Source organism: Lonchura striata, chromosome Z (genome assembly GCF_046129695.1).
Source record: "Lonchura striata isolate bLonStr1 chromosome Z, bLonStr1.mat, whole genome shotgun sequence".
Classification (NCBI taxonomy): domain Eukaryota; kingdom Metazoa; phylum Chordata; class Aves; order Passeriformes; family Estrildidae; genus Lonchura; species Lonchura striata.
Genome location: NC_134642.1, coordinates 85,859,975 through 85,878,998, shown reverse-complemented (window position 1 = coordinate 85,878,998; position 19,024 = coordinate 85,859,975). Strand labels below are relative to the sequence as shown.

Sequence of the window (19,024 nt, the reverse complement as noted above, 5' to 3'; positions counted from 1 at the left end):
CCCCAGTGGGTCAGCACTGTCCCAGCACTGTCCCCACTGTCCCCAGTAGGTCAGCACTGTCCCCACTGTCCCTGGGCCTGGCCACCAGCCAGTCCTTTTCCCAGGGGAGATGCCCCTCTGCAGGCCCTGGGATGCAGCTTCTCCAGGAGATGCAGTGGGAGTCCAGGTGACACGTCCACACCTTCCCCTCACCTGCCAGGTGGGTCACTTGCTCACTGGAGAGCAGGTTGGACCTGCCTTTCCTACACCCAGCTGGGCTGGGTGTGGGGATTTGTGAAGGAATTTTGAATGAGTTGGAGATGGGACCTCTGAGTTTTTCAGATGGTGTGGTTTATTTTTCTTATCTTCTGCATAAACAGGAAGGATGAGTCCAGCTCATGTCTTCACTGCACGGCTCAGAAGGTCACAAGACCTCTAGTTACAAGATATTTTAAGGATTTGTTGACTAATAAAACACTGCTAACAAAGATACTTATGCTTTTGACGCAATCCTTAACTGTTTCATCTTGTGGACCTGTGCTGCAGTGTAAACTTTCTTAGCCAGTTGTGTTATAACAAACTTACAGTGCTACACTTTAAAACTCTAAAGTTTTCTTTACTTAGCTTAACATGTCTCTGCTTTAAACCATAAATCCACATTCTCCCTTCCAGCACCTGAGTTTGGAAACCTTTTCCAAGGTGTGAGATCAAACCCTGTGTTTAATTCTAAGCTTTGGCTCACAGGCCCAAAGTTCTGAGAGTTCCCTGCATTTCAGATTCCAGCAGCTGGCTCTGTGCTTGTCCTGTATGTGCTGTGTGATCACACTGTCTGCTGAACCTGTCACAAACTTCTGTTTAGCAATTATTTGAATCGTGAATATTCTCTGCCTTTGGAATCAGACTCTGCATGAAATCACTGACACAGTTTGCTTTATTAATTAAGCCAGTACATTTACAAATTGTTTAGAAAGCAAAGTAAGGATGAAAACTACTGGGCTTTCCCACTAGGAACTAATTCAGTTAAAAAATACTGCTTTTGCATTGTTAAAACCACTGTTTTTCAATATTCATAATACTGAAGTATGAGAGAAGATACGGTCTTGAATTATGCAGTCATTAGAAGGAACATCAAAGCTTGGGAATGTTGAAAGGGAAAAACAACATTCCTAACATTTATAGTTTCTTTTGCATGTTGCTGTTTAAGAGCATTAAAGGTCATTCTCCCAAGTGATGTTAAAAACAGAAGGCAGTGCAGCAAATTTGACAAGAAAATGTGTGGTTTTGAGTCTCTGAAGATTAAGTTAGAGTTATCTAGTGTCCACCTGAAATGAGTAGAAAAACTGAAGGCTACAAACCAAACCATGGAATTACCTGTTTTGTAACTTGGTGCAATTATTCATGGTAGAGATAATACTAAACTTGCAGAGTCATGAAGTTCAAATTTGGCTAAACCAAATTTTATTTATTTCCCATGTGTGTTTTATCATGATTGTAAGATTTTTTTTAAAGAGTGCTTTTCTTCTTCCCAGTGGTTACTGGTGCAGTTTGTTCTGTAGGATGGACATGACCAGTCAGTGAATCAGTTCTGGGAGTGAATGACTGGTGAGGTTTTTTGGGTTTTTTTTTGTTTTCTGTTCAGTGATTCCTTGGCTTCCTTGCTGCAGACACTGTGACGTGTGTCATTTACAGTACTCCCACGTGGAACATGAGGAGAGTGGCAGATGAAATCCAGTGTTGATTAATATCAAGTGATGCACACGAGGCAAAACAGTCTGAGCTCTGCACCTGAAAGGACTGGCTCAGGACTTAGGATGAGAACAGGTCCTTTCCTGAAATGATCTGGGTGCTCAGCAGGAGCCAGAAAGGTGAAGAAAAACATCAGGAATTGTATGGACAGGAACAAGGGAGATTATTATGGTACCACATACAAATGCAGAATTTATACAATATTGAATGGTATGGACAGTCCTGATTGAGGTGAGAGGATGAGAGCTGGAAAAGTTTGGGAGTTGGAAATCAGGGATGAGCTGTGAAATTACTCCTGTGCATGTGAAGTTCAGAGAAGAGAAGGCTGGAGAGCTGATGAGAACATTCTGTAAAAGGCTGGATGGGTAAGAGGGAAGGGTAGCAGCAGTGGTGAAAGTGGTGGTGTGGGTAAAGGGTTGGACTCAGTGCTCCAAGACGTCCTTTCCAACCCTATCAATTCCACAGTTCCAAGACGTTCTGCCTTTTCTGATGCAGGATGTAGGACACCAGGTGGTTTTCATGGGGCTAAGTTTCAGAATGAGCAGGAGTTTGTGGCTCAGGGAGGTTCTGCTGAGGGACACTCCAAAGGGAGCAGACTCACCTGGGATCCAGAGTAGAAAGTTGCCTGCAAGCAGGCGTTGTTGGAGGTGACTAGGCTGGCAGAGTAGAACAAGATCAGCACCTGAAATCAGTGGGGGAATATTAGGAGGTACAAGTCACCTGTGTGTCTTCTGTCCTCACTGCTCCCTCAACCCTTCTAGCCATTTTGTTTTGGTGTTGTTGGTGTTTTTTAAATTTTATGTGTTTGTTTATTTAGTTATCAGTTTTATTTTAGGGATCTTTGGGGTTTACTCCTGGTTGTTTTAGCTTGTTTTCTTGGGCTGTGAGGCCTTAGCTCTTCTCCACTCCCCATCTCCCAGTTCTGACTGGGATGCGCTGTGACAAGCTGGGTAGCAGACCCACAGCAGGGGCCTGTGCTCACACACTCCCTCAGAACCAGCCATGGAGGACATGCAGTTATCTTCTCTGGAGAGTTCTGGCCACAGCATTTCAGCTTTGCTGTCCCCATGCAACGATAACCCTGTAAAGTGAGAAGTCTGCAAAGCCTGGACAGCTCCCATGGGATGCACATTGGCTTTACCTCTCTTCAGATAAGCACCTAGGGGAACACTGCCTGTGGTGGTCCTGAGCTGCGAATTAAACCTTTCTCTAAATCAGGATGGCTCATGTTCTCATGCCTTTCAGCAGGTGTTTTTTAACTAGCTGATTTTATTGCTATTATTTCCACTTATTTAACAGTTAACTGCTTTGATGATGCCAACCAAGCCGTGCTACCTTTTCTATTGTTTAATTCATCTGCTTGACTAAATATTAATCTCTACCTACCTTAAAAATATTTTTCTATTCTCTTTGAGAAAACTTGCGTTTTAGTTGTTTTTCTTCTTTAGCAACATGATAAAAGAAACATGAAGTGAACGTACAGAGAGTTAAATAAAGCACCCCATGTGCACAGCTTGAGGCCTGTATGGATGATAATACTCAGAGTAGGGATAAACAGAGTAGGTTCTGTCTTTTACATGTCATTTCTCAGGGATGTGAGGGATGGCTCATGGCTTGCTGGAGCTGAAGTGCTCTATCACCATTAACTGGCTGTTGTGCACCTTAACCTTTTCCCAATTTATAAAAATAGTACAGCAATACTAACAGATTCTAACATAGGAATGGGCTGCAGCAATTTCTTCTCCCTCTGTTTATACATCTCTATAAAACTGGCTCTTGATTTCTGCTTTAATCAGTGACAAAATCCACACAGAAGTTCTTTAGATCTGCTCCAACGTCTGCCTTATAGTATGGAAAAGTCCCTACAGAAATTTGAATGTGAGTGGTCTCATCCTACCAGGTATCCTGCTAATCCCTTGCTTTGGCTTTGCCATGAGTAGTCCTGGAGCAGAGCTGCAGCTGCAGGGAGCCCCATCTCCTTTGGAGTGAGTTCCTCCCCTCTCCGAGTCTGTCACACAGCCAGTGTCAAAACAGAGAGACTGGAAACGTGGGAGAGGAACCTCCTGCCAAAACACTCACCAGTCATCCCCAGTCTTGCTGCAGAAACCCTACAGATGTTACAGCAGTGAAGCAACAGCAGTGTAATCTACACAGCACCCACACAAACCCTGCCACTAGATAAAAACAATTTACATGGACAATTATTTCTTCCACCTGTGGCTTCTAGAACTTGTAAATTTCCCTGGCTTATTTTTGTACAATTCTTTGAGACATGTTGTTGCTTTTTTTTCCTCGTTCCTTACCTTTTTATTTACATCTGTTCTGCGCAGAATCAGTGCACAGTGCCAGCATTAGTAAGATACCACGCACTTATTTTTAAAGAAAAAACACCTTGTGGTGTTTATTTACCAAAACTGCTCTCCCTGCAGGCCCTCATACTTGTTAACGCTCACAAGGTATGAAGGTGCATTCTGTGACTTGAGGAGATTTGAGTTTTACTTAAAATATCCAAACAGTTCAGTAGATGAAGCCACCTTAGCAAAATAATTCAATTTTTGTTAACAATTAATAAAGTAAGAAGTACTTGCATAAACATAGAAAACATAGAAATTTCTTCTTTCCTGAGAATATAATACAACTTGATGAAAAGTTGTTGATTCCAGAATCAGTAATTTCATTTTAAAATGGTTCTATCAAACATGAGCTTCAGGGAGGTTCCTCTGACAAAAACTTAAACTCAAGATCTAAACGAATCTAGGGAGTTTTTTCTTTAACATTTGTACCAGATAGGTTAAAAGAACCTCAAGAAGCTTGTGTCTTCCTCAGCTCAAGCTGGAGGGTACGATCTCCCCACATGGACAGTTAATATTAGGCAAAAAGCAAATACTTCCACCCAAACAGATGAGCTGCTCCCTAATGAGCACAGCAGCTTTGTTCCAACAGCTCTGTCACACGATTTCAGCCTGCACTCTGAATTTCCAGCCTGCCTCAAAGCTGCCTTCCTCCTCCTCCTCCTCGCTGCGGATGAGGTCCCGTTTCTCCCCAGAGCAGGGTGACACTGTGGGACAGGCTGGGAGTGGGGTGGGAGCTGGGGTTGGCAGGGGGCCTGGCCTCCTCAGTACAAACATTTGTTTTTTAGAGCACATGTGAGAGGCAGGGGGTGAAAAAGACGCAGGGAAAAGAATAGTCTTTTGGGGAGTATCTCTAACAAATAATGATCTTCACATAGGAAAATCTGCCCTGGGCTGGTGAGAAGGACAGATAGGTTTAATCTCTCTAATTTTAGTGATTTAAAGGAGAGATGAAAATGACAGCTTGAAGCTGCTGCACAAAAATGAATTGCATATATATGACCCCTTTCAATTAACTGGCTGCACACATTTCTGGTGCTAAATTACCTTTGGCTTGTGTTACCTCCTTTTCACAAAGAAGAAACCTTAATTTAAGTTGTCCTCAGTTTTAGTCTAGAAAAGCTGATCTGACTGTTGACTAGAGCATTTCTTGGCATCCTCTGCCTTTGCATAGCTCTCACAGTCTGCCTGCAGAAGCGACCAGACCTTTCCAGCTGCAGCAGATTCTCACTGCAGTCAGCACACAGCCTGCTCTGTTCGTTTGCTGCAGGTGCTAATTGCCAGTGGTGCCATCCTTCAGAGCATGCAGCGCACCTGGGCACTCAAATGTCCCTCCTGGTGCTGCTGCCATGTGCTCCCACTGCCTGTTCTGCCCTCTGGACAAGGCATTTATTTTTAGGATGATGGATCTGCCTTCCTGTCACTGCCTGTGGGGGGATAGAGCTCCTTTCTGAATCCAAAACAGTGTCAAAAAAAGTAGTTATCGGCTACATTCCACTGATTTTTAGTGCATTAGCTGCGTACATAATGTCTGCATCAGTGAAAGAAGATATGTACAAAGGGAAGTGTGTAATCCTCCTGCATTGTAAATGTCTGATTTATTTTGAGCTGGCTATTACTGTATTCTTGATCACTGCCTGGGGTGGAGTGCTGTGGGCTCTTTCAGTAGTTTTAGGATGTAGAGCTGCCAAACCTCAATTGTAGAGCAGCTGAGTGGCTGAAGATAAGCCGTGTGGAAATACTTCTGTGAAAGTGTCAGATTCAGTAGCCACTGGAATGAGCGTGGAAAGTTCTCCTCTCTCCGAGCTGCTGTAGGAGCTTGTCTGCTGTAACACAACCCAACTGTAACAGCAATAGCAAATAGAAATGGACCTTAGTAAATTACAGCTGCGGTTTCCAGAATGACAAATCTCTAGAAAGCTGTATAAGCGCTGAGGTTGAGCCAGACGAGTCCTGTGAGCTCCCAGGCTGACACACTTTAGCCCTGCTTGATTAATCTCACAATATTAAGGGGATGAAAATTAGCTGTAAGTAGTAATTCACGTTTCATAAAGATCCACAGTGGGCCTTGTGTGGGTCTTTCCATTCTGATAAATCAGCTACAGCTTGATTAAGGCTGTTTTTTTTAAAACAGAGAGAAATTAGCATGAGAAAGTTTCACGAAAGTTTTCAGGCAGAGCTGCTTGGCTTATTTTGGGCTGTGACCAGCAGAGCTGTTCTGCAGTCAGTTTGAACAACTTGCCAGCTCCCAGTGCGACAATATTTTTGTTTTGTTTGCTCTGGCAGAGGCACTAATTGGAGTAATGGAACGACAGAGCTGGTGCCAGGCGATGGCAGGGAGCTCCGGCCCCGTGTGTGCAGGGAAGGGACGCGGTGGCTGCTCCTGCTGCTGCCAGGTCACTCAGCCTTCAGCCCGTGATGAGGATGGCAGGGGCAGCACAGCCTGGGCAGACACTCCCGGGGGATCCTGCTGGTCCCCGAGGTGGAAAACTGTACAAACACACATGATGCTTTAAGCAGATGCAGCATTTCCCTGGCTGTCACCACCTCACACGCACAGACACATGTAGTTCTGCTTTCAAAGCTATCAGCTGTCCTGTTCAGGGAGAATTTCCCCGATTCTGAGCACAGGAATAATAAAGTGGCATTACACCATCGTGTTTCCTGAGATGGAGATTCTGGTGTACACAGCTGAGTTAGTATGGGATTTGGCAAAGATCAGAATTAAGCGAGGCTTGTAAGGGAAATATTTGCCTTCTTTTTTCCATGGTGAGAGGACAGGCTGAAAGATTTCCTTGCTGTGCTACGTGAAAGGCAAGCAAACAATATCTGATGTGATTTCGGGCTGGATTCTGCATTGTGTGGTGAGCTGGGTAATCCAGTCCTGTGCTCTGCTAAATGCCTCAAATTGCATCAGTGGCTGCATGCTGACCTTTGGAAAGGTGTGTATTTCTTCCTGAATTTGTACAGAAGTATCCATCTCTGAAGCAAAACTGGAAAATGCGTGTCATTTTGTAGTTGATTCTCAGTGTGATGCCATAAACATTGCTGGTTATAATAGTAATTCTGCACTCCAGTAATTTTCTGGGCTATAACATCTCAGTCCTCCACTGGGAAAGCTTTGTTGAATTTCCTCCTGACTCCAGACATGAAAGAAAACGATTTTAATGGTGATATCCCAAGTAAAGATTAAGATGAGACTCTAATTAAACAGTTGGTAGAAGACTAATTTCATCTGCTATTCCTCAGGTCATGGTGAAATTCCAGGATTGAGTCCAGGGGCACCTCATCTGCTCTCAGAGGGTCAGGATGCCATCACACTGTGTCCTGCTTATCCATCCTGCTTGTGTTCTGACTCTGACTCCCAGTCCCACTGTTCTCCCAGGGGTTTAGCGTGTTCAATTCCCAGAAAATAAAGATGTAGGATCTGTTAACCTCCCAGGTCCTTTCCACAGGACAGCCAAGTCTTTTTGCTTGTCCTTTTTGTGTAACTAATGGCTCTAGGGAGGAAGTAGGGAAGTGAGCACTTGTTCCCTCTTGGGGACACATATTAATGAATTTCCCAGACCCATTTCTGCAGATTCACAGAGGTTTCAGAGTCACTTGAGGCCTGCACATTGAACTAAAAAACTCTGTGTGGGAAATGCTCGCCGAGTTCCTCCACAGCTGACACTGCTCTCCACTGAAAAGGGTTGTGTGACAAAAAAATGTCACTTTAACCCCAAGCACTGTCCCTTTCTGAGGCTGCAGGGCTGCCAGGAGCTGCCCTGGGGTTGTCACCAAAACAGTGACCAGGGCTGTGCCTGGTGTGCGTCTCATCAGTCCATGTCCTGGCAGGGGGAAAATGGGATCCCAGGCTGCTCCTCCACAAAGTTTGACAAGAATTTTTGCTTTGCAGTTTTAGATAATTGGCTAAACAGTTGAGTCTTATTTGCAGTTTCCTTAGACAGTGGCTTGAAAATTAAAGTTTTGCTCCCTGCTCTGGGAATTAAGAAATAGGAGAAAATGGTGAATTTTCTTCCCTCTAATTTAGCAGAAATTCAGTATCTCCCACTTTTACTTATGTATTCCTTTATTTTGAATTAATATCTTCACTCTTTTGGAGGAGCTGGCTACTCAGGAAGTCAGTATTGTCACTGGACATTTCCTGAGTTACAGAGCTGTGAAACATTTGTTTCCTGACCTATTGGAGTAAGCCCTGAGCAGCTGCAGTGGTGTGGGGACAAAAGTTTGGGGAGGATTTCTACACCTTTTTCTTCCATTTAATTCCCCCTGCGCCCAATTATTGCATGCATAATTAATATTAGTTCAAGCTTCCATTATGACCGAGTCCTAAATGGTCTGAAAGCTGCTTGTGAGATGGACATTTTGTTCAGAGGTTTTTTTTTTGGTGACTGGTGTGCATCCTGCCAGCTTTTGTTTTTCAAGACAGTCAACTCTCTGTTCACAGATGGTTTGAAAAATGATACATTTGGCTCCTTGCAATTATCGCCTTCTTTCCATTTAACCTTTATTCCTATTGACATTATAAAAATGTGAATAATCTCACAAGCTACTTCCTTCAGCTTTCATGAATTAAAGGTAAAAATTCCAAAAGCCATTTTATGTGATTTTCTTTTTTATCTGTACATTGTCACAGACTGTATTTTAATTTTTTTCTTTGTGGTACTGAGCACTTTAGACATCTGAAAGCTTCCTTTGAATAGTTCTTGAAAAGACTGTGAACATTATGCAATAAATATCTGCTGTACTCCTCTTCATATTGGTGATAGAGCAAGTTACAAGTCTAGATGAAGTGTCATTAAGGAAATCAAGAGCTAGGGATTATTTAAAATGCAGAAAACCATCAATAGGTAAAAACTGCTTATCTCCACCCAGAGAGATAAGAGATGTGGCAGGAGCGCTGACAAATGTATAAATTCAAAGAGATACCAGCTGCAGTGTTGCCATTCTTGCCACTGTTCACAGCAGATAATTCAAACATTATTGCAGTGCAAAAAAAGAAGTCTAAGGTGTGCTAAAGACTTGCCAATATAATTGCTAAGGGTTGCTCAGAAAGGCTCTTCTTTGTCAGTTGTTCCCTATAGTTTTTTATGTAAGTCATAGGAAAAAAATAAATAAATAAAGTGCTGTCACACTGCACATTTGCCATGGTACTCAGAAACCTGAGAGCACAATGGGCAGCAGCAGCCTTTGAAATTCGGGATCTGCTCCTTCCCACAGATGCATCCATAAACAAAGGCACAAAGTTTGGGTGGTTTTGTCACAGGCTCCACTGGGGAAAAATTGGCCTTGTGAGTTTACCCATGGATGCTCACACAAACATTCTTCTTGTGTGCAAAAAACGTGATTTTGAGGATGTATAAAAGTGGTTTGGGTTATGACATTAGCCCCTTGTTGTCTCTCTCTGCTGGTGGTGAAATAAGAAAAGGACAGGATGTTCTCATATTGCTGCTGAGTTTTAGCTTAACCGAATATTGTGCATTTTTGTGTTTTACTTTAAGATGAGTTATTGATTTTTAATAATAAATTCTGTAATTCATAACAGCAAGTATGTTTTCAGTGTTTAGCAATTTTTAAACATGTTTTCTTCAAGAGTGAGACTGATGTGCTCTCCTGAGAGAGTATTTCCATTAAAAAAATGAGAAATCTCAAGAGTGAGGGCTAATTATAGCTATAGCAGTAACCCTGTTTTTAAGGACTTTTGAAGGACAAATCTTCAAATTTTAATATTTTTGTGAGCCTAAAGGAATATTTTCATTCTTTGTGGTCATCATGTTTTAAGCATATAATCTGATAGATTATAATAATTCTTGGAGCAACATTAGTGTTATTATGAGGAGATAAAATACATTCTTGATCTTGAAGGTATTATTCTTTAGCCACTTACCTTTCTCTCCCAACCATTAAACTAAAATTATTTTGTTGGACTGATATATTTTTAGACTTCTGGATCTAGTCCAAGTTTACTGCATAATCTTAACACGACTGCTTTATCTCTGTGCTGTGTTCTTTAAATTTCTCTGATTATCTAAATCAAGGGTCATTTAAAAATAGTTTACTAACCTTTCCCTTATATATTGTGCAGAAATTACACACAGTCACTAGGTCTCTATCTATGTTACACCATGGTACATCAGCTGGTCCATGTGAATCCCTGGGATTTACCTTACTAAAACCATAATCCCTTGACTTGATTTCATAGTTAGATTGTGTGTGTGGCAGAGGCTTTAGGCAGAAGAATCAAATACATACTTGGAATTATTTCTGACGTGGGTGGTTGCAAGAGGGATTTTCAGTGGCATATTTCTTAGAACAAAATGATTTCATATGTTCCAAGGACCAGTGAAAGTGAAATTAAATGCCTGAAATGCGTTGGACTCTGGATTGCTCCTGGTTCCTAGCAGTCAGTTCTGGTGCTGAATTAGTTTGTGACCCTTTGTGGAGCAAACTCAAAGCCTGGCATAGTGAATGATTAAATACTCCTCTCTTATGAACAGAAGACTACTGCTGAATGTTACAGTTTGTGCTTTCAAGCCTAAGATTGCTCGTGTAAAACCCCACAGGATGGTTTAGGTTGGGAAAGAAGTCTAAAATCATTCAATAATAACTAAAAAAAAAAAAAGGAAGGACTGTATTATTGGGCAAATGCTCTGTATTTTACACAGTGAATGGGAACTCTTCACCTTCATTGTTCTTTTCATCACAGTTCACATGGTTTCCTCTTCAGCTCTGCCATTCTCTGGCTGGCTAATGTATGACAGCCCAATATCATAAATTAAAAAATGGAGGAGGGCAGTTTAGATTTCTTACCAACACTAAAATACTCACTTTCTGACATGTTTCTGTGCAAATGTGTGAAACCCATTTACTTGCTTCAGAACGTTTGACCAATAAGGATGGGAATCCACAAACACTCATCCAAACTTTTTTAGGTATGTTGAGGTAAGAAAAATATAATCCATTTTGGGGGGTTTCTTGTGCATTGGGAAGCCTTTTCTTTTGTGCTGCATATATTGGAGAGGGTTTTTCAGTTTTAATCTGTGGGTGAAAAGCGCTGAACCCATCAGTTCTGGTTATTTGTGATCTGCCTGGTGGGTCTGGAATGTTCTCCTTCCACGTCCCTGGGACTCTCTGGGGCTTGCTGGGGTCTCCCCAAAGCCTGGAGTGTGATTTTCTCCCATTGCTGGCTGCTGACACACCTTCAGTGTGGGTCTCCATTGAAACTGGCACATCAAATCAGCCTCTGAAGTGAAGTTTTTTTTTTGCTGAGAAAGACTCCAGAAGCTTCATGCCTCTGAGCAACTCACAGCAGTTCTTGTGAACAGATTTCTCTTTGTGTAGATAAACCCTTAAATGTGGATATTATTATTATACCATCAAAACTTTGGGCAAGTTAATTACTATGGTCAGGAATCGTGTGCTGTTTTATTAATCTCAGGCTAATCTTAGAATGGTTTGGTTTGGAAGGAACCCTCATGACATCTTGTTCCAGCCCCCTGCCATGGGCAGGGACTCCTACTGGATACAGAAATGCAGTGACTGGAGTGAGAGGTTTTGACATTTTAACTGAAATAGGAAAGAAAATGTGCATGTTTAATTTCTTTTAAGTATATGGTGAGGAATTTACTGTGATATAAATGTTCCTCTGGGATGAGGTGGATTTTAAAGGTGCAATACTGTAATTTATCTCTCTATCCAGCACATACTTTTTTTAGTCTTTGGTGATAGTGGAAGCTATAAAAGTATTAGCTTTTTGATAAGGTGTTTAATGTGAAGATTTATGTCTATTCAGCACCTATCTTTTTAATCTTTGGTAATAGAGGAAGCTATAAAAATACCAGGTTTTTATTGAAGTGCATAAAAGAAAACATGTGAAGGTGAGACTGGATTTTTTGCATAACACAATCTAAAGACAAGTACATGAACAGAGTGATTAAGTAATATTGAAAGAAGTAATTCAGTGAAAGTAGCAATGCTGTCAGGTTAACTTGGTGTTTGACAGCCTGTGGTAAAAGTTCTGTATCACCATTATGTGAAGATACTATTTGTGGAACCAGTGCATATTAATTTCAGCAGATAATGGTGAAAAACATTACTTGAAAGTAGCACTCGCTGAGGCAGCTGCCCACTTAGATGATTAATAATTAGAAATACTGCTGGCATTTCTGATGTGGAAAGATTGCTTCCTTCAGGAGAGGAACAGATATTTACCATGGGGTGTTTCAGGTTTTACCATCGGGTCTGGATGTGGACACACAGAATCCTAATTAAATGATTTGTTATTGTCAGAGTGTGCATCCAGATTTGTAGAGGTGTGGAGGGAGCTGGGGGGCTCAGCCTGGAGATTTGGGGGGACCTGGCTCTGCACAGGTCCCTGACAGGAGGGGCCAGCTGTGCTCACCTCAGTTCTTCTCTCACACAGATATCCATTTCGTCGTTCAGCACATCAAGTGCAGGGAATGTGGATCTTGGTGAACATGTTGCTCATTCTCTGCAACAAGCTAATTACTGCTTAAAAATTGATGAAATTCTGAGGGCCATACAGGTTTGCTGAAGTGATCTCTGGAGGCTTTAATTTTTTCCTTCCCTCTTGTTTTTTTTTTTTTTTTTTTTTTTCTGTAGCTCACTGAAAGCTGTCTCTGTAGGCTTCTCTCTCTTTTTCCTCCCAGCTTACTGAAGTTCTTTTCCTTAATGTTACCTTGGTAAAGACTTAACTGCTTTAATATATAATTTTCATTGTGACTTCCATTGCTGCAATTAAGTGGCTAATTGAACAGTTTATAATGTCTGTTCCTAATTGCTTCTGCAATAGGTTAACTGTGAAAGGCATAGAAAATTAACATACAAAATGTTGCCTGTGTTACCTTTTGCTGAAAAAAGCCTCAGAGATTTTCTTTATTTTTTTTCTTTATGGGCAAAACCACCTGCTTAAAATGCTTCAATATTAAACTGTCTTTGATATTGAATCTTAGATGCCATCCACAGTGTAATATGCTATAGTTTAAAAATGCCCATTAAATGTAAGTGTAGATAGAAAATGCATTCGGGATTGAGGTCAAACCTCCAGTAAAAGATGTGAGACTGCAGTTAAACACTTCCTGTCTTACTTGCTTGCCAAAAATACAGAGCAGCAATTTGGACTTTCTGGATTGTCTTTTGTAGGAATAGAGCAAAACTCATACAAGCCTCCAGAAAACCCTCCAATGGGTTTATCACAGAAGAAATAGAAGTTTAATCTGCCTGTGCTATTTATAATAAAACATGGGCTTTCGAGCAGCTTTTATGCCAAAAAAATAGTAAAGTACAGGTCATGTGGGAGGGTGTTCCCAGCTGTTCCTGGACTGTGCACTGAGTGGAATGGAGAGCAGCACAGTGCAAGAGCAAATCTGACAAAAACGAAGCAAAATGCAAGCTTCTCAAGTCTATATTCAGAGTTAACATTTTTTAAAAGACATTCAGGGGCTTAGCGTAGCAATTATATTATTAAAATAATAATATAATCATTTAGGTATATGGATTTTATTTTTTATACAGCTACAGCAGATTGAAAAGAGAAGCAGTGATATGAATGCAGGGAGAAAGTTTCTTGTTTATTAAATGAATTTCTTTATGAGTAAATATTGATGACAAAAAAACACAAAAAACTAAAAAAAAAGAAGGAAAAAACAAAACAAAAAAAATTAAAAAAGGAAAGAAATTGTCCATAACAGATGAGTGGGGAAAGGCTGCATCTGGAAAATCTTACTTTTCAGGCAGCTGGGTCTATGAATGTGTTTTCTATAGATCTTCCAATTTCTTGTCATCCCAGTGGTAAAAAAACCCAAATAACCTAATTGAACTGTTGATTAGTAGAGCCTGTACAATACTGCCCTTGAGAAGAAGGAAGATTTCTTGTGCTGACCTTTTTCTCCTCTTTGTTTAAACTATTCTCCTCCCCTTATTCTTTACCTGTTCTGAAATTTACCTCTTTCCCTTTTCTAAATCTTGCTGACTTTTCAAATCTATTTGATTACAGGCTTAGCTTTGGTCTGGTCCTTTTCTTTGCTGTAAATGTCTTCCATACTGGGAAAAAAAAAAATCCTTTTGTTTTCAGGGGTTTTTCATTCACTTCATTTCTTGATATACTTTTTTTTATTTCTTCCATGCTGAAGGGAGGCCTTGAAATTTAATTGCACAGGCAATTATTCTTCACCTTTCCAAAGCTGAGCACTGACCCCAGGAGGTGTTTGTGTTGTGGTGGGCAAGGCTGTGCTGCACTGATGCTGCAGAATTTATTGGGTTTAGATGTTCCCATTTCACCGTGTGTCGTGCGCCTTTCCTTTCAGCCCACAGAAATATCCCATAAGGCTTCAGTTTGCCCAGGTCACCTCTGTTGTATTTTAAATTTTTGTTTGTTTTAAACGCGTTGTCCCCAGCGTGGGTTTGCTTTGTGTGCAGGGTTCAACAACTCGGAGCGCACGTGCGACAAGGAGTTCATCATCCGCAGGGCCGCCACCAACCGCGTCCTCAACGTCCTGCGCCACTGGGTCTCCAAGCACTCCCAGGTACCCAAAACCCAGCGGGCATCGCGACCTCACGCTCTGTTCCCTGCAGAACTTCATCCCTTTGTTCGTTTGTGGCGAATTATAACAACTATTATAATTGAGTCGCGTCCCTGGGCCTGGCAGGAGCGTGGGTCCGGCTCGCGGTGGCAAAATGGGGAGGCAGGGCAAGAAACCAGAGTGGTTGGTGGAGTGTCACGGGTAAAATGTCCTTTGGGGTGTTTTCCAGGTGGGAAATGGGCTGGGAGAGTTTGGCATGGATGGGAGAGGGGTATTGGAAATTGGGGAGGGAAGGAGGGGAAGGGGAAGGGGAAGGGGAAGGGGAAGGGGAAGGGGAAGGGGAAGGGGAAGGGGAAGGGGAAGGGGAAGGGGAAGGAAGGAAGGGGAAGGGGAAGGGGAAGGGGAAGGAAGGAAGGAAGGAAGGAAGGAAGGAAGGAAGGAAGGAAGGAAGGAAGGAAGGAAGGAAGGAAGGAAGGAAGGAAGGAAGGAAGGAAGGAAGGAAGGAAAAGGAAGGAAGGGATGGATCTTTGTCCACCTTGTGGCTCATAGCACTTACAGACTGCTTTGTCACTTCAGGCTGCTAATAAAGGATGCTTACTCTCAAAAGCTAACTGCAGCAATGTCAAACTCTCTTACGTGAAATCAATTCCCTTTTTCCCATGTAAAGGGTTTAATTTTTTTAGAGGTTAAGTTTGCTAAGAGAATTAACTCAGTAAGAGATATAAATGGGAATTTGGTTTGTTTGGAAAGCTGAACAGCCCAGAAGAGATTACTAAAATCTGTCTTGGTATCACAGGAGTGATTATTCATTTCAAGTTACTGGCAGCAGCCTATGTACACCAAGTTTTGACTCCCTGTTAAATTAAAGTCAGAATCAAGCAAATATTGAGCTGTAATAGAAGTGGCAGCAAACTGTTATTATAGTTTTGTGTTACTCTAGGTGCTTACTGTGTTCCAGTTCATATTAAATATGTTCTATGGCTTGAGTTGATCCTCTCTGCTAATTAAAATTTAAGTGATTGTTGAAAAGTGGAAACTTTTATCTACATTAGGCAGTGTCTACAAGTAGTTTCACTGAATTCTTTTGCAGTTGCTTTTGCATCATGTTTACAATTAGTATTGGTAAAAATACCAATAAAAATTTGAAGAGCACAAAGATAATGAGTAGTAGTTCATTGTGGATTTTCAAAGTGGAAGCTGTTACCTGCACTCCCTGGTCTCTCACTGCTGTTTATTTTTTCCATGGCAAAGGTGTCAGATTTTAATTCTTTAGCTCTCCTAGTCTGTTATTCTTCCAAAATAGCAAATAATTTAAAAAGCAAGGGCTTTGGCATGGAAAGGAAGAAATGCTACAGCAGCAGAGCATATAATCATATTTTTGTGTTGTTTACTTGTGAGACTAGAGAGAAAGGAGAGGCCTGAGAAAACCAGAAAAGACTGACTAGTTGCTGCCAAAAAATACGGGACAGGACTACTTTAAGGAGGACTAGTGAAGAATTAGTCTGGCCAAGCAATGTGAAATGTTGTCAGTAAAGATATAGAGTCCTGGGAGAGCAGTAGCTCCAAGCTTATTTTACAGTAACAACACAAACTGTAGATCCTGAGCCACCAGTGTCTGGTGAGGAAATCCTTACTCAGTTTCCAAAATGACAGAACAATATAAGCATTGAAAATCTTTAAGAACAATAGACCTGCCAGAAACTTCTTTATGTTTTAAGGTTTTTGCATTGTTCTCTGGATATTCAGCAACCTTGGTTGAGATACCCTTCATCTTCATCAGCAGCCACAAGCAGCTTTGATTCTCAAAAGAAGGCAGATTTTATTCTTAAAAAACTCCAAATTAAAAAACCCCAGCCTACAGAATACGTGAAAATAAGTGGATGTTTGCAAGACAAATGTTCAATTTTGGTATTATTTTCCCTCTACCTGGCTTTGAACTTGGTTTTGCTGCAAAAACTCCCAGCACCAAATGGGCAATTTCTCTCTGTGCAGACTGTTCTCCTTGCAGTGTCCTGAGATCTTTGTGGTCACCAACAGCCACAACTGAAGGTGACACCCAGACACCCTCTCTTGTGGCAGAATGCCATTTCCTCATCGCTGGCTGCAAGGAGAACCAGAGCTGTGTGAAATCTGTCCTTGTTTCTGTGTCAGCTGTGAGATGGTGCAAAAACGGGAATGCGAAAACTCTGACCAGAAGGCTGTGAGAGTAAAACTCGGGTTTATTCAAAATATACTGCTCTTCTTTACAGACAGTCTGACAGCGGGTTGTTACTGTCTTAGAGTTGGTAACTGATTCCTTGAAAATTGTAAGTTTGGGAGCTGTTTGACTGAATCTGAGTCCCACGGTGCTGCAGACCTGCTGCGGTGCTGCAGCTGCTGAGCAGTTCTGCAGCACAGCCAGCTCTGTCTCGGTGCTCTCTGACTCTCTGTGGTCCTGGTGCCTTGTGCACTGGTGCAGGACTTACACACAGCCATCTGTTCAGGGCTCTGGCATGCATCATCCCCCTTCTCCATTCCCTGCCTCCCTCTGGAGCCCTTTGGCTGGCTCAGCCTGCTGCTCTCCTGCGTGTGAGAACATGGGTCAGGCTAGTGCCTGAGCCAGGGATGCAGGAGTTACCCAAACTGATGGTTCAGGGCCTTGTGTTCGCTCACTTTGCTCTAGAAAATCCTTGGCTGGGGTTTGGAAGGTCTGTGCTGGGCTGTGGAATCAATTAGCTTCCACTGCCTTGCAGCTGTGTCAAAACCACACTTGGGGATGGTTTAGCATTGCTCTGTTTTATTTATTTTTTTTAGATTTATCTAAGCATGGACAGAATTTAATGTAGAATTTTCTTTGAGCAGAAAACAGATTAATTAAAATTAACGAATCAGCCTATTCAGTGAGGATGGTGGGCTTTCATAAAGTGGTTTTGTTGTCTTGAAACCATGCTAAGCAAATCCTTTAAAAGAATTAATTGCTCTTAAAACTAGGGTCATACATTGTAGAAGCCTGACTTAAATTTCAAGTAAGTGTACACATGGCAGTGCCAGATCTGCAGCCCTTTGTGGAGGGCACAAGGAGCTAATGAATGTCCTGAGGAGCTGTCAAGGTGCAGATAAAAGTTTGGGAACAAGCCATCCCCAGGTGAGGTGAGACATACTTCCCTGTTTTTACCGCCCTGAGCAAGAGCAGCCAAACCTGTGCTGCTCATCAGCCAAAGCCAGCACAGTATGAAAGGCAGCCTTAGGTATTCCAGATTGTTTTGTTTACATTTCTGTTCTTTTTATTCCATACCCCTCCTCTTTTTATTTATTTTTTTCCCATTCAGACACCTGCAAGCCAGCAAATCTTTATTTTTGCCCTAAATAACAGCAGAGTGCTGGTGTTTACATTTTGGTTTTTAAATGTGGCTGAGAGGAGCAGGGCAGGACTCAACACACAGGTGATGAGGCAGAGGATCACTGGGGCTCACGAGGATAAAACTCCCACTGGCTCCTGCAGAGGTGGAAAAGCAGGGAGGCAAAAGGGGTCCAGGGGCAGAAAGTCTCACTGTGAGTTATCCAAGTGAGGTCTTGCAGCCTTGTGATATTTAGCCATGCTTCTTTTTTATCGTGTTTAGATCTTATTTGCACTTGTTTTTATCTTATTTGCACTTGTGTTGCAATGTGAAGCTCCTTCTGCTCCTGTGGCAAGCAGATTGAGGTGGGGTTTGTCCAAGGAGAAAACTTCCACATCTGGGCCCTCCAGTCTCCCCAGCTCCGAGTGGCAGCTGGGAGCTTCTTCCCACTGCCCTTTCTGCAGATCCCAGCTGGAGCAGCTCTCTCACAGCCTCCTGGCTGCCAGACAGTGTCCGTGAGTTGTTCTCTGGGTGTGGAAAGCCAGCTGTGTGCTGAGGAAGGCAGGAGCCTCCCCTCAAATGGAAAATGCAAACCCCCTCCTTGTAATTGTTGTAATTTTGACATTAGGGCGCTCTCAGGCAAAGATATGGGAATAGGAATAACAGTTCTTTACTAGGAAAATTAAAAATACAAATGCAATAGTACAAAATAAAGCAGTGCCAGAGTCAGAATATGCCTTTCAGGCTGTGTGTCAGGGAGGTGTCTCAGCCCCATCCCATGGGGGCTCAGCCCTCCTGCAGTGCCAGCTGTGCTTCTGCTGGAGCAGGATCTGCACAAGGGGGGAGTTTTCCTTGGAGCTCCAGGGCTGGGGGAGATGGGCCTGGGCTCCTCTGGGAATGCAGGGGGAAGAAAGCTGCTCCTCTGGGAATGCAGGGGAAGGAAGCTGCTCCTCTGGGAATGCAGGGGAAGGAAGCTGCTCCTCTGGGAATGCAGGGGAAGGAAGCTGCTCCTCTGGGAATGCAGGGGGATAAAGCTGCTCCTCTGGGAATGCAGGGGGAAGAAAGCTGCTCCTCTGGGAATGCAGGG

The 19,024-nt window shown here is 42.4% G+C and overlaps 1 protein-coding gene across 1 annotated transcript in view; it reads left to right on the top strand.

The window, feature by feature from the left end:
• Positions 1-16,667, top strand: part of RASGRF2 (Ras protein specific guanine nucleotide releasing factor 2) — a 100,401-nt gene extending 83,734 nt beyond the window's left edge. Inside the window, exons 18-19 of the mRNA XM_077790451.1 lie at positions 14,517-14,623; positions 16,629-16,667. Of these exons, the coding sequence (XP_077646577.1) occupies positions 14,517-14,623; positions 16,629-16,667 (146 nt within the window). The remainder of the gene's footprint in view (positions 1-14,516; positions 14,624-16,628) is intronic.
• Positions 16,668-19,024: the final 2,357 nt, after the last annotated feature.